The sequence below is a fragment of the Vespa crabro genome, chromosome 2, assembly GCF_910589235.1.
Source record: "Vespa crabro chromosome 2, iyVesCrab1.2, whole genome shotgun sequence".
NCBI classification, from domain to species: domain Eukaryota; kingdom Metazoa; phylum Arthropoda; class Insecta; order Hymenoptera; family Vespidae; genus Vespa; species Vespa crabro.
Genome location: NC_060956.1, coordinates 10,531,197 through 10,546,520, shown reverse-complemented (window position 1 = coordinate 10,546,520; position 15,324 = coordinate 10,531,197). Strand labels below are relative to the sequence as shown.

At 30.3% G+C, this 15,324-nt stretch overlaps 1 protein-coding gene across 4 annotated transcripts; it reads right to left on the bottom strand.

Moving 5' to 3' along the window:
• Positions 1 to 1,949: 1,949 nt before the first annotated feature.
• Positions 1,950 to 14,762, bottom strand: LOC124421551 (coiled-coil domain-containing protein 170). 4 transcript variants are annotated; one of them, XM_046956840.1, is made up of 15 exons: positions 14,376 to 14,762; positions 10,854 to 10,949; positions 10,650 to 10,781; positions 10,235 to 10,423; positions 9,626 to 9,895; positions 9,061 to 9,205; positions 8,815 to 8,987; positions 8,480 to 8,680; positions 8,253 to 8,396; positions 8,046 to 8,123; positions 7,328 to 7,491; positions 7,142 to 7,250; positions 5,909 to 6,145; positions 3,922 to 4,091; positions 1,950 to 3,463 (listed from the first exon to the last, which is right to left on the bottom strand). In XM_046956840.1, exons 1-15 carry the CDS (start codon positions 14,562 to 14,564, stop codon positions 3,313 to 3,315), a joined length of 2,448 nt encoding a protein of 815 aa, XP_046812796.1. In that variant the 5' UTR covers positions 14,565 to 14,762; the 3' UTR covers positions 1,950 to 3,312. The 4 variants fall into 4 exon arrangements, with proteins under 4 accessions (XP_046812796.1, XP_046812795.1, XP_046812798.1 ...); XM_046956839.1 differs by having other exon boundaries at positions 8,046 to 8,396; XM_046956842.1 differs by lacking the exon at positions 8,046 to 8,123.
• Positions 14,763 to 15,324: the final 562 nt, after the last annotated feature.

The following is a 15,324-nucleotide window of genomic DNA, read 5'->3' as shown; positions in this document are numbered from 1 at the left end:
TTAACTCGTTCCTCTATTTGATTTTCGTAAATGAGGGAATTTCAAAATTTTCCTTTCCAACTAGAAAATTTTTATTTTTATTTTATATACAACTTTATAATTTGATATATAAAAACAATTTACTCTACTTATCCATAATCCAATTTATTTCTCCTATTTAAATAAAAATTATATAATATAAAATTTATACATGATTAATATTAAGAATTAACAATTAATTTAGTAACAAAAGAATAAAATAAAATTCATAAAATACGTACATATGTAAAATTCATAGTATATTATAAAGAATTAATTCAATCACATAGAAAAAAAAGAAAATGATCGAAATATTTTTATTCGTCGGAATTCATTCAGAGTTTCAATAAAATCTATGTTATCTTTATTGTTCCAACGACTTTATTAGATTTGATCCTACAATGTTGTTTGAAAGTGAATTCGAAAGAATGAATGTTTCGCGAACGTAAGAATATTCGAAACGCACACGTTGAACGGCTACAACATGAAGATTCGAATCCCTGAAGGTATTCACGAACCTGAATTCTTCCATTTCTCTTCTCCCTTCGTCCCACCTTCTTGGCTTCTCTCTTTCATGTCTACCCTTTTGCGATTCGCATCCTCTTACTTGCTCTGCCGTCTGCATTCTGGAATGTGGTTGTTCCACTCCATAGCGATACTACTACCGCCTACATACTTACTACGAAGCCAGTCTTACGCTACGATACCTTTGTGATGTAAGAAACGTCTAGTAAAATTTACGCGTTTCCAAAGATCGCTCATATAATCGAGAAGTGCTCTCTCGGCTTCATTTACTTCGTTATGCGTTTATCTTTTTATTTGGATTTAGTGAAATTACTTTTATTTTCCATTAACAAGACGTTATCACAGGTAGTATCATTTTTATAACCATGTTATTTTAAAAAATATACAGTCCAGGATATATAATTATTAAGACTTTTAATAGTTCTGTGTTTCTCTTCCTTTCTTTTTATTTCTTTTTTCTAAATAACAACCTAGAAAATTTCCTACTCATTACAAATTATTATATGTTACTATTTTATTCGATATATATATATATATATATATATATATATATATATATATATATATATATCAATTGATAAAGCATTATTAATTAAAATTAAGAGGTATTAAAAATAAATGGGATTATTAATTCTAGTAATTAATAACTTTTATCGCTTTTTGATCATTATATTAAAAATAATGTAGTAATAATATATTAATTTGCATTTTAATAAATCTATATATTAAACTACAGATAATTAATAATTCTAACAAAAGTTTTGTATTTTCATAAATTATATCCGAAATATACATTAAACGCTTGAAACATTTGAAACCCCATTTTCCATCTTTCTTATATGTATTTGTATTCAAAAAGGGAGACCTTTTAAAGGCTCGTTAAAGAACGATCCGCCCTCCGAACGGTGTTGTTAACGGTGATGAACAGTGAGCGTGTAATAAAGAGCGTAACATTATCTCATTATACAAAAGAATGAGCAACGAGTGGACTAAGTATGTTGTATGTGTATGTACGTGTACATGTACGATCCGTGTTCTGCCAAGACGATTTTTGATGAGTAATTACGATATTCGAGTATATACCGTTACGTTCATATCCATTTTCCAACGCTTATGGTCGCTCATTTGCAGCATAGGACCATGCATGAAAATTGGAACCGTGTCGATTGGAAGTGGAGCTTCGAATTATCGGTTGTACGAGAAACAACTTGAAAGAAATGTGGATCTGCATCGTATGTTAGTTAAATAGGTAAAGTTGGCCGATCGTGATTGAGATTGACGAGCATATCAATATCTCCTTTATAGAAGATAAGTTCTCATGATAGATTTTAATGTAAAATTATAGTTTTGATGTCAAATTTAAAAAAAAAGAAAAGGAAAAAAACACACAGACATACACATTACAATTTTTAGGATATATCAGTGAAAACAATGATACATAATTTTATTTTTATAATGATACATTAACTTTTTTGTAAGAATAGTGTTTTGTGCGTCATAGGAGTGATTTTTAATACAAAATTTCAACATTATCATTTCATTGTCACTTTTTGAAATTGGTTTGATCCAACCTGTTCTTGTTTTTATTTATACAGGTACCAAAGAGTTCGATGATTTTTAAAAATTTTCAATGATCCGTAAGTGTTCCTTTTTTGCGAACCAATTCCTCGAAGTGAGAGTTGTATTTAATCCGGTATCGAAAGGAGATATTAGACGAAAGTTCGTAAAACACTCGTTTGTAAATGACACGATGTAAGTAGCTTGGAAACAAGTTTCACAATTTATTCTTTTATTTCATACTGATGTAGGATCGAACAGATTTGAAACAGTAGCAATGCTTATAAAATAAAAAATATTCTTTTTGTTCAAAACTACATTTCAAATTAATTATAGAGGTTGACCATTAATTATATCAGAAAAAAGAAATTATTATAATAGAAAAAAATATTAGAAAGCTACAAAAAGATCATTTAATATCTAAGATCGTTATAGATCGTTATAGAACGATTTCCATCAAGGTCAATGCTTGCGACTGTGATGTCGTTGAATCGAAAAATTTTATCGATTTATAAGTGCTTAGTTATCAACTTATATAAGTTATAATTACTCGTATTATTATCTTGATAGACCTCGAACAACGAAGAACACTTTTCTTTTGTCATACGTAGTCGCTCGTATTATTTCATTCTCTGTCGTATTAATAACTGCAGAAAAAATTATAAATATGATTACGAAATGCTGTATTAGATTTTTGGAAATAAAAAAGTGAAGGTTCATTCATCGTACAAAAATTTTGTTTACAAAATTATTTCTGACAATAATAATAATAATAATAATAATAATAATAATAATAATAATAATCATAGATTATTATTAATAATCATAGATAATGTATAACAATATATATATACATATATGAACATTTGATTACTTTCATTTGTTAAAATTTTCAACTTCATGTTTTTAGATTAGATCTTTGACTTACATTTTATGTTATCAGCAAATTATAACGTAATGGGTATTTGTTATTAGAAAAGATAAATCATTTCAATGATCGTGGCAAAGTAATATTGTTCATATGCAAGAAATGTTTTCTTTCAAGTTTCAGGAAAACGATCGTAGAAGTCGTCCGTTTAGACGATATAAACAGTTCGCTTTACGCATCGTTTCGTCCGTACATAAATCTAATAAGAAGCGGAGATCGACGATCAGAGACTGTTGTCATTGATTCAAACGAACAACCGTTCAAACGTTGAATCTTGGCCGACGTCACGGAAGTAGGCTACTCCTTACGGGTCTCTTGTTAAAATCCTCCTCGATGTCATGTAAATCTGGTGGATCTGCAAATCCGCTGTCTTCGTAACGCGTACATCGAGAACCGGGTGACCTTGGTGGATGAATCGAATGAATCTGATGAATGCTATGAACAATTTTTTAATAAATTCAATATTTTAGTTGATGATTGTAAAAAATACATACCTAGCATAAAGGTGTGCATTTTTATTATATTTATTATATATATTATATACACGCAACTGCATAAAGAATTCCAAATGAAATTCTTTAAATGGAAAATCGATCTTACTTTAATTTCAATAAAAACAATATACAATTTAAATCATTGAATGATTTACTAATTTAAAATTTCTTCGTTGAAATTATAACAGTGTAATCTCGTTGAAGTTTCTTCTCCTTAGATAGAATTAACGAGGTACAAAGAAAGATGGAAGAAAAGATAATACAAGAATTTATTTTCTATAGAATATTTCCAACTCTGAAAGTATAGAGAACGATCTTCGTATTTTCCTGCTTAGGACGGCAAGAACACGCTCGTTCTCAAAGTTATTCCCTATCTCGTTAATATTTAACAAGGATTACCTCGTGCACCTTGAGGGACTCGTTTCCAGTGGTTCGTCGTATCTACGCGAGAGCATGGTGAAGTCGCGATGAGCTGCCACCATTTTCTGCAGTCGCGTAATGATCTCGTAATCGGGAGTGCAGATTGGCTCCGACAATAATTTCACTATGGAGACGCGGAAGCTCTGCAACTAAAATAGGATATGAACGATTTGCAAGTTGTTGTATAGATATATCTATGCATACAACTACTATAGGAACATTCACTATCACAAGTTAGATCGTCGAAAATTGCTTTACGTTGGGATGAATTGAAATAATCAAAGATACCAAGGACCTATCGAAAATCGATTCTTCTATTCTGGGTTAGGATTAACGTTTGCGACCTAACATTTTCATTCATGTTCAAGGGTAAGAAAAGGTCTCGATAAAAATTACAGGGGTCTAATTCGTTCGAACGATCACAGAGCATCCTTTTTTTTTGACGCTCCGTCGATTAAAGTTATTTTGAGTAACGTTGGTTAATCATAAGGAAATCTATCTAGATATATTAAAATCTAAATAAATATATTTATTATACTTATATGCAAATGAATGTTCTTTATGTGAATGTAAGAGATTAAAATATTACGTTATAAAATTTTTCATTAAAAATAATTTTTATACATACTTATAGAACCAAGAGAAAAAAAAAAGAAGTATTATTTTGCAAGTACCATCGAAAAGTTCCATCGAATTCGTAATTCGTTGACTAGTGACTGGCACGTGCTAGAAGAAAAGTAAGAGACGGTTTCGCGAGTCGTTTCAAAGTACCTTCGGTGAATGCGAACGTGACTCGAATGAAGATCGACAAACGACGATGTCGTATTCGTTACGAAAAAGAAGGAGACAAAGTTTTGCCTTCTCTTGAAGAGTAGCTTTATGTGACCGACGAGAGAGCGAGTAGCAATAACGCGAATGGATGTCATCTGCGCGTAGTCGGTGAGATTGCTTCAATGAATTAACGAGTCCGTTTGGCCTCTGACTCGAGAAGTAACGTTACTAACTCTAGATCGTCAACGAGATTCTTGTCTTACAAAAACATCAAAAGGATCACTGTTCTTCATATATTCGATCATCTATATCAGATAAAATGATTTAAATTGATTGTTAATTATATCAATGAGAACGAATAAGATGTTATATCGCGACATCACGATACGTGTTTCTATTCTCTCTTGTCTTTATTCTACTTTTTTTTTATATGAAAGATCTCTTCTACTTTATGTATTTTCAGATACTACTCATGCGTTAAAGCAAACATATGCCTATGAAAAAAGATGAGTCAGGAAAATAAAGAAATAGTTTATTCTCTAGGCGTAATATATCACAAGAAAAGTGACGAATATTTTGTAAGTGCTCCGTATAGGAATTAATTTTGACAAATAAAGAGGATGCTTTTACGGTCTCGTTTCAGCTCTAATTTTACGGACGACGTGAAATGACAGAGTCAAAAGGTTCTGTATTTTAACGGACATATCGAATTCGAAAATACGGATCACCAAGCGAACCGCGTTCGAATTCTCTTATAGGGGTCGAATGCAAGTAGGTTTTGTAAAGGAATCACTATAAATCAAGATTGCATAAATTCGACTTCGCGTGCCGAATACGTAATGTCTTATTTGACAAATGTCCTGTGATAAAAGTTTCAAAGAAATAAAAATTTGTCCAAGAGTTATTTTTATACAAAATTTTATAATAAAGTTAAATTATAAAAATTATTTACATACATACATATATATAATATATATATTCTTATAACTAAATATTTATATTTTATATATATATATATATATATATATTTTATGAATAAATATTTACATTATATATATATATATATATATATTTTATGAATAAATATTTATATTATATATATATATATATATATATATATTATAAATAAATATTAACAAGAATATATCAAAAAATTATGATCATTGATTACAATCTGTTGCGTATACGTGATTACCTGAGATTCTCTTCTAGTAACCTCGGTGAGATTTTGCTTCACCTGCGCCAGCTCATCTCTAAGAAGCTGCAAAGAATGATCGTTGATAGATCTTTCTTGCTCAGCCGTCTCAGACGTCGTTCTCATTTGTTCTTTCAACATGGACAGCTTTCTGGTATAACGCGTTCTCAACATCTCGCTTTCTACGAGACGTTTCTGGAGTTCCTCTATCTTCCTACTCCTTTCTAATGCCGCTATCTGTATCATGGAAACATAAAACAAGCATTCGTTGTTTTTAATCTTATTGTAGCAGATGTCATTCTTATCAATTTTTTCTTGTTGTTGAATATAAATAATATCTAATAATCAATATATCTGTAAATATATATATATATATATATATATATATATATATATATATATATACATATATATACATACATATACATATATATAATATGTATTAGGGGGATCGGAAAGTAATGTCGCTTTCTTAAATTAAATTCAAACGAATAAATTTTTAACAAGTCTTTATTTTTAATCACAATCAAATATCGACATGCGCAGAAACGACATTACTTTCCGGTCGATCTAATATTTATGTAATAGATAAACAAATTCTATGGATTAAAAATATATATATGAGATCTTATTTAGTGTATGATATAAATATTTACATAACTACAATTTCCGAATTATTGAAACTAAAATGGCTATAACTTTGAAACAATGTCAAATAGGATGTTTATATATATATATATATGTTTAAACCTACTTTTTTTATTGTGTTTGTGTCTCCTGTCATGTTATGATAATATGTGTTATGATATATCCTATACAAAATAATATACCCAGTATATTATTTTATATTTTTACAATAATAGATCTTTAAATATTTTTTTGTTTTTATTGAAAAACAAATGTAATAATACATAATGCCGTTTTTAATATTATTTTTTATTATTTCTATACGTAAATTTATTACTTTTAAAAGAAGACATGATTGAGGTGGCCAATTGGTTAAATCGTATCTTTTACATTACTTTATAAAAACACTGATAATAAATTAATTTGTTCTTGGTAAAAGATTGCACATATAATGATAGGTATCTTAAACATTAAGCTACAATGTCCAATCTATTAACGTATAAAAATTTTTACCAAATAGGTAATACAACATAAAAAGGCTTTACGTGATACGATTTGAACAACTTTCTCGTGTATACATGTATTCGTTATTAAAATATATAATACCTTGTAATCAGCAGCTTCTGTTAATTGAGCACTCAACTCTCGATTTCGCGATTTTTCTTCCGACAATTGTGATTGCAATCGTTCGACCTGCTTCGTTAACTTTTTCGCACTAAAAATCAAGAAAATGATAATATGTTTTTCTTTATCATTGTTTTAATTCACCGTATTCGATGCAACATCATTCACCGGAGATTCGCCTCATCCCTCTCGCTCTGCAACAACGACTTTATTCTCACGCTGTCCTCCTGAAGAGATAGTTTTCTACGCAGAAGATCCAAGTGAAGATCTCGTCTTTGCAGTTGCTCCCGCAGGGTTCTCACGCGTCGTTGCAATTGATAAACCACAGACGTCTAAGTGACAAAATAAAAAGTACGTATACGTTTGAAGGTACAAACATTTATGAAATAAAAATTTTCTCTAAGGGATGAATCTTAAAATAACGGATTGTGATAATTAATGTCTAAAGTACGATGGAATTGCAAACGATGAAAATTATCTTATGGAAAATTCATAGAATTAAAATATATGATCTATATTTATGAATTTTATCATGATCAATTTATCGTAAATTTTATATCTTTTATATGAACTTTATATATTATTATAAGCGTACTTTTAAAAAACAAAGATTCCGTGCAGATAGTTATCTAAAATGAGAAAATATAAAAAAAGAAGCCGATCCGGAACTATACTTGAGAAACTAATGTACTATTTATATACGAAGCCTGCAAAAGTTGGATAGAGTTGGATCTCTACGAATTTCACGAGAAAGCCGAAGGATTCTGTCAGGATAGCATGGAACTATAAAAAAATAGAAGTAAAAAGGAGCTAAATTCAAAATGAGAAGCACGAGAAAGCGCTAAAGAGGAATATTCTTCTCGACTGGTTTGGAGTTTGGGCTTACGTCTTTTGGGGAGGGAAGCTCATGAAAGGATCTCTCACGACGAATCCTTGGTAATGTTGTGTAGCTGGAGTACAAGTACTGGATTACGCGAACAGTAGAATTTGCATAGGATTTGAAATAGAAGAAGAAGACACAAGAAGAGATATTGTAAACGTCGTTAGAAAAAAAAATATAATAAATAAAAAATTTATCGATCGTGTCCTTCACCTTATCCACTAATTTATCCGTTTCTAATCTGGCGAGTTGTTCGGCCCTTACAAGCAAGGATTCAATTTGTAGTTCGATTCCGATGTCCTCCGAAATTTCCTCGATTTGCATGGCTTTTCCCAATCGTTCGAGAAACGTCGTGAACTAAGAAATTCGTGGAAAAAACATAATTCACTATGTTCTTTCTTACGTTTTCGTTTACAATAAAAGACATTTTGTAAGATCACCGTTTGTTTGTCTCTACGCAAAGACTCTTTGGTGAGCTCACAGCTGGTTAATTCAGCATCTAATTTGTGTATCTTCGCTTCGAGACTCGATCGTTCTTCTTCAAGGTGTCGCATTTTCATCATACTGGTCTCTAGCATCTCGCTTTGACGATTGGCAGATTCCGTGGCAGCATTCACTTTCTCTCGTAGGTTTTGAAGTTTCTAAAAATTAGAAAATTTAAAAATCAAAAAAATTTTAATAAAAAAATACTTATACCAGTCGAATTTATATCTAAAGCATATGAAAATCTTTTCTAAAGTATCAGAATAATGCATCACAGATAAAAGCAAAGTACCAATGCTTGATCTTTGCTTTCGGCAAGGATCTCCCTAATCCGATCTTTTATCGCATTTTCGTGAGATTCCACGAATCTACTCGGTGTACTCAATAGAATCGCTAAAGATTCCAATAAGTGTCTTAGTTCTGTTTGCAAACGTTGTTCTTTTTCTTCGCGATTCTTCAAATCATCTGTAAAGAAAAAAAAAAGAAACAAAAATCAATCGTATTTCGTAAACGAAACGAGCATTCATTAAAAATTTACCTCGTAATTGGGAGATCACTGCTTCCTGATTGGATATATTTCCTGTAGCACTCGTTATATTTCTGTTCGCGTTCACCAATTTATCTCTAAGATCGTTCATCTCTCTTTCAGCTACCCTGTATTGCATTTCCAGACATTCTTTCTCCTGACAAACATGACATATTCTTTAACACTGGTATCAACATTTTTTCTCTTAATTTATCATTCTCTGTCTAAGATTCTTCATATTGAAGTTATTATAGTATTTTTTCAATCATCTTTAAAAATTGATTTATAAATAAATGTCATTATAAATAAAAAGTTTACACAATTAAATTACATTTATCTATGAATCAAAACAACAAATATCCGAAATGATAAAACTATAAAAATTCTAATTATAAAATATTGTATTTATTAGTTGGATTAATAAATAAATAGATGTCATTTAATTATAACAAACTTGATTTTATTATAACGTAATTTATTTATAAATAGATTTAATAAATAAAATTGATAAATTAATAGGTATCATAATAAAAATTAACTTTGTTCTTTGCACATTTAATTTCTCTTGTAACTATACCTGTCGTAAGCGTTCCAAATCGACCAGTTGTGTAGACACTTGCCTCTGGAGTTGTTCTTTTTCTGTGGTAATGCGATCTAGCGAGTCCCTGCAACTTCGAAAATCATTCTCAATATCGCTAAGTTGTGTTTCGATTGTAGTGCCTCTGTTCCGTAACCGATTCACTTCTTGCACCAATTCTTCCGCCTTGTGGATAACGACTTCCGGACTGTGATGTGCCGTTTCACAGTATTCGACGTTCAGTGCATGTGCCAGTCGCCGCACAAAATCCTTTTAATGTGAATGCGATTTAATTAAATATCGTTAATTTTCCAACAATATTTCGGGAAGCAAATAATTAATTTTTCAATAAACAATGATAATTCCATTTAAATTTTATATCCAAAGGTTCAAATATTTTAATGAGAATGTTTTAGTACATTGATCGTTCAATAATTTGTAAAAATATGATTAAGATAATTAAACAAATTATCTTTAAAATAATTACCCACTTTTGAAAATAAAATAAGAAATACGTTTAGAATTTCTCATTATAATATTGTTATTTACGAAACATATTTCAACAAAACTTTTCTATTTAATAAATTTATATAAGAAAAAATAAAATACCTGAAGATTTAATCTCGCTCGTTCTTTTAATTGTATCTCCTCGGAGAAATTATGCTCAAGCTGTCGAATCTTCCTCTCGTATTCCCTGACCTTCTCTTCGTGATATTTGACATCTCGTTGTAGACCTTGTATCGTGATCTCGTTCCTTCCTTGACTCGCATAAAGATTTCTCTCTCGCTCTTCCAATTCCTGTAGATTAATAAAAATGTAGAAAATATTTATAAAGTATATATGTATAAAGTAAATAAAAGAAAAAAAGAGTAAAATGAATCTTAATCAAAAATCATCATTTTCAAACAAAATCAGATTTATATATATAGTATTAAATATATATATATATATATATATATATATATATATATATATTATATATAATAAAAACGTAGATATATTAAAAAGAAAATAAATATCTCGCCTGTATGCGTTTCTTTAGACTGGAAACGATAGAATTCTGTCTGGCAGCTTGTTCCCTTAACTGATCAGCTTCTACCTGAAGTTCTACGACCCTTTGGTCCCTTGATCTGACGGTGTTTTTCATATCCTGCAGCTAAGAAGGAAAAGCCGTTAAATTAATAATCCGACCGATTTAGCCGTCGGAACCGTACGGAAATCGTTTTACCTCGAACATCAGCCTGTCTCGCTTGTATTCGAGAGCTGCCAGCTCGCTCCTCAATGTAGTCGTCAAGTCGTGAGTCATCGCATCCCCTGTGTCCAACTATAAACGAAGAAAGGGATTCTTATACCTTCTTCCTTTTCCTTCTTTTATTTCTCTCACATTCCTGCTTCGCAGACTTTAAAGAATCGAAACGGACGAACGGAAATGAACGTGAGCTTTGTGAAAAAAAATACAATATATCGTTATATTCAAAATCTAAATTAAAACATATATATAAATATAATATTAATGTATTTAAAAATTGAATAAAAATGAATATATATTATAAAATATGAATTCATATAAAAATGAAATTAAAACGGATATATAAAGATAATATAGAATATAATATTTATGAAAATATAATACATATAACAAGACAAATCAATTAAATCGATTCCAACTTTCTACATTTAACTTTTTACATTACATATAATCGTTTAGATATCTCCGATAAATTTTTCGTAGAATTTTCATTTTTCTTAAAAAATATTAATCCTAATTTGTCATTTATAAAGACTAATACTTTCTACAATGTTAAATTAGAGCTAAATAATCACAATTTTTCTATAGGATAGATAAAATAGATAAAGAAAGAGAGAAAGAAAGAGAGAGAGAGAGAGAGAGAGAGAGAGAGGGATGGAAAGTAAGAGAAAGAAAGATATTGTATAAATTCATAAATCGTAATTCTCTCCTACTGTAGAGGATTTTATTAAAATGATTTATTACTACATCTGGGAAGTTGATCGTTAAGAGTAAAAAATTAGTTTACTTGGCGGAAGAAGGCCGTATTCTCCTTTATCTCCTACTCCTTCATAAATGCCGAGTGAAAATCACTGTTTCTACTATGTGGATTATCTTATTCGCACACCATCAACGACCATTGAAACATATTTTCTCATTTAATAGAATAACTGGAAGGAAAAGTAATTGCATTTCATCTTTCTTAGACACTAATGCTTACGCATTAACAATCACCTTTTTGAATTCGCGACTCATTCAAGAAGACTATTTTCGTAACACGTTAATACAAATACAACGAAATATTATTATTTCATAAAAATATTAAAAGAGAAATATTCTCTTAAAAATCTTTTTCGTTTCATCAATCACATTTAATTATATTGGTACCTTTTATTATATTGGGCGTCTTAAGCATATGAATAAAAAAAAAAAGCAATGAAGTATTTATTTATATTAATGTATATATATGTATATTATTAATTAATTATTTGTAAATAAAAAGTATATATATATATATATATATATATATATATATATATAGAAAAAATTTGTCTTATCTTTTTTTAAATAAACTTATAATGGAATACTTCTTATCATCGAATTCACATTTTCTTGACAAACTTTAAATAGAACGAATGAGCAATAGTCGTCGTTTTTATTCTCGAAAGGACTGAATAGTTGAACTTCAAGCGATTCGTGCCAATTTCTACGAAAGTTCGTAGTTCTTGTTCTATATGTATGCGAAGAAACGGAAGAACCTTAGCGAATCGGTAGATGTATTCTTGTCTACTAAGGATAGCAAAGGTGATGTGACTGTCGTTCTATACTCCACACGAAAAGTCACTACGACCCGACTCTGAATACGCGCTGATATCAACGATAAGATGTACACGATGGAAGATATACTCTCTTGAACTCTATCGGTATGATGTACAACCAAAAAGGAAACCACGAAATTAACATCTTGCGTAAGGTAAAAAGAGAAAAATAAAAGAGTAGTTATTTTTATTTTTAATTAAAAATTAATTACTTTTATTTTTTACTTTTTTTTTATATAGTATAATATACTTATGTAGGTATATAGTATATTTATATAGAGTATATATATATATATATATATATATATATATATATGGTTTGATTATATAAACTAAAAGTTAACAAATATAAATTATGTCAAAATATTGTCAAAAGATAAAGTAATTTTGTAATTAAGAATGACATTTATTTATTTTGTTTTTTCTTATATAATGTAATATATTTTATAGCGTTTAATTCAAGATTACCAAAAATAGAAATTCTCTTTTTTTGAGAACAAAAGTGAAAGGAACTTACTTAAGTATTCTTACAAATTTGTTTAGAAATATGCCTATTAGCACGTATTGCACGTATATTTATACGAAAACGATCATAGAAAGTACGAGGTGAATGCATTTATAACATCATTTACGATTACTATCAGAAGGGGGTTATTACATAATAGATAATATGTCGATTATCGATATATTATCGACAATTTCAAAATTTGGAAGGAACATTTCCGAATGAAATTCGAACTATTATATCATCGATATACTTACATATATCCATATTTACAAATGTACACACATATATACATGTGTATATGTACGTATTTCATACAAATCTATAAAAATTCAAAGGAAGATAAAATTTTCTTTATATATTATCCATTTATAAAAAAAATTTTCATATCGTTACTCATATAATTTTAATAAATTTACGTGAGTTGACATACAAAAATTCGATTCGTTCGTTTTGAATACAGAACGAAACGATGAGGAAACTTGAATAAAATCGTTTATTATTCGTTGTTGATACTAATATGGATTAAAGAATGAACGATGAAATAGGAATGGGAGATAATTTTAATGAAACCGGAGGTTCTCGAAAGAATAAATAAATTGAAGCTCCGTTCACGTGGGGAGGATCGAAAAGGCGCGTACACACGGACCTTCAGTGGAACTGCTAAAATCGATTCTGTGTAACGCTATGGCAACGCAACCCTTATTCGCATGCAACTCAATACATTTGCACTTCGCCGGGTACCTCGTGCACCTCACATTGAAGTGAATAAGAGAAAGAGAAATAGAAAGAGAGAGAGAGAGAGAGCGAAAGGTAGGATTAAAGTGGGAATAAAAAGAGCGAGCACCGTTTCGATGTGTAAGGGTCGCAATAACGACACTTACACGTGACGAAATTATGAAATTACGATTCGACGCATCAATTAAATGAACCACTCGTAAATCCGACAACGATGAAATTCCAAAAGGTTTTGACGGGCTGACGCGCTTTTATGATAGACGACGAAGAGGAAAACAAACTTTTCAATCAAACCACGAAGAAATTTTCGATGGAGCTTAATAACAAAACTTAAAATTCGATAAACGTAAACTACTTTCTCGATGATACGCTCGATTTTTATATTTTATTGATAAAGATTTTATATCTTCAAAATAATAATAATTTTACATTGAAATTAAAAAAAGAAGAAACTTAAATAATCATTTTCTTTTGCAATATCTTAATATAAGAAAGATATATATATATATATATATATATATATATATATATATATATATATATATATAGAGAGAGAGAGAGAGAGAGAGAGAGAGAAAGAGAGAGAGAGAGAAAAAATGAGAGAAAGAAAGTAAGGTGCGCTTGAACAATATTCAAGTTGGTGCGATAGAGTGTATGAATCGTGTTTTGAGATGCGTAGACCTTGCGAGGGGACGAGATGCAAAGAGTCTCGAATATCCTGAGATTCTCGTCGGTAGACTCGTCGGTCTCCTTTGGCTCCTTTTTTTCCTTCCTCTCCTTCTTCTCGTGCCTCTCGTACCTCCTCATCACCATCTTGTTCTCCTCCTTCTCCTCTTCTTCCTCTACCTGCTCTTCATCACGATCGGCCATCCTTCTCGCGTCTATTCGCAACGACTATCGCTCACGGCGATCGTTTCGACCTCGGCCGACGACGAGCATTCTCCTCCGTCCTCCCCGACTTTCAACGACTTTTCTTCTTCTTCGTCTTTTGCTTCTTGCTATTCGCACTTTCGCCTTTCCAGAGAAAACGCCGCCGTCTATTGCCGTTGACGACTAGAAAACCTTCCGGCACCAATAATCGAACCTGTGAGAGCGAGAGTAACCCTACTTTGTTTATACTCTTATCCGCTGGTATAGACACGTGGGCCGATCGAAATCTATCGATTGTCCTCAAATTTGGAACTTTATACTTTCTTTTTTATTTCTTTGGAATATTATTTTCGTTTTTTTTTCTTGCATATATATATATATATATATATATTTTCTTTTTAATAAAGAATAATATCCAAGTTACATGAAAAATAATATTCTCTTCGTTTTGTGTCTCATTATATTTTATCGTCCTTCGATTTCACTCAGAATTATAACAGATATTCGGTCGTTATATTTTTTAGTTGTAATAGTAGAAATCTTCATTGTCGATTGTGATGATAAACTATTAACTGCAATATCGATGGGTTATCACGCATCTTACCAAGAAGTGAGTATTGATCCTCGGTAATGTAAACGACAAACGATCACGAAGACATAATTCATCTGCATGAATTCATTTGTCTAAAACATCGAACAAATAAACTCGTGGTTGTACATGAATAGATTCGATTCGCTTAAATTTATATTTACAGTAATC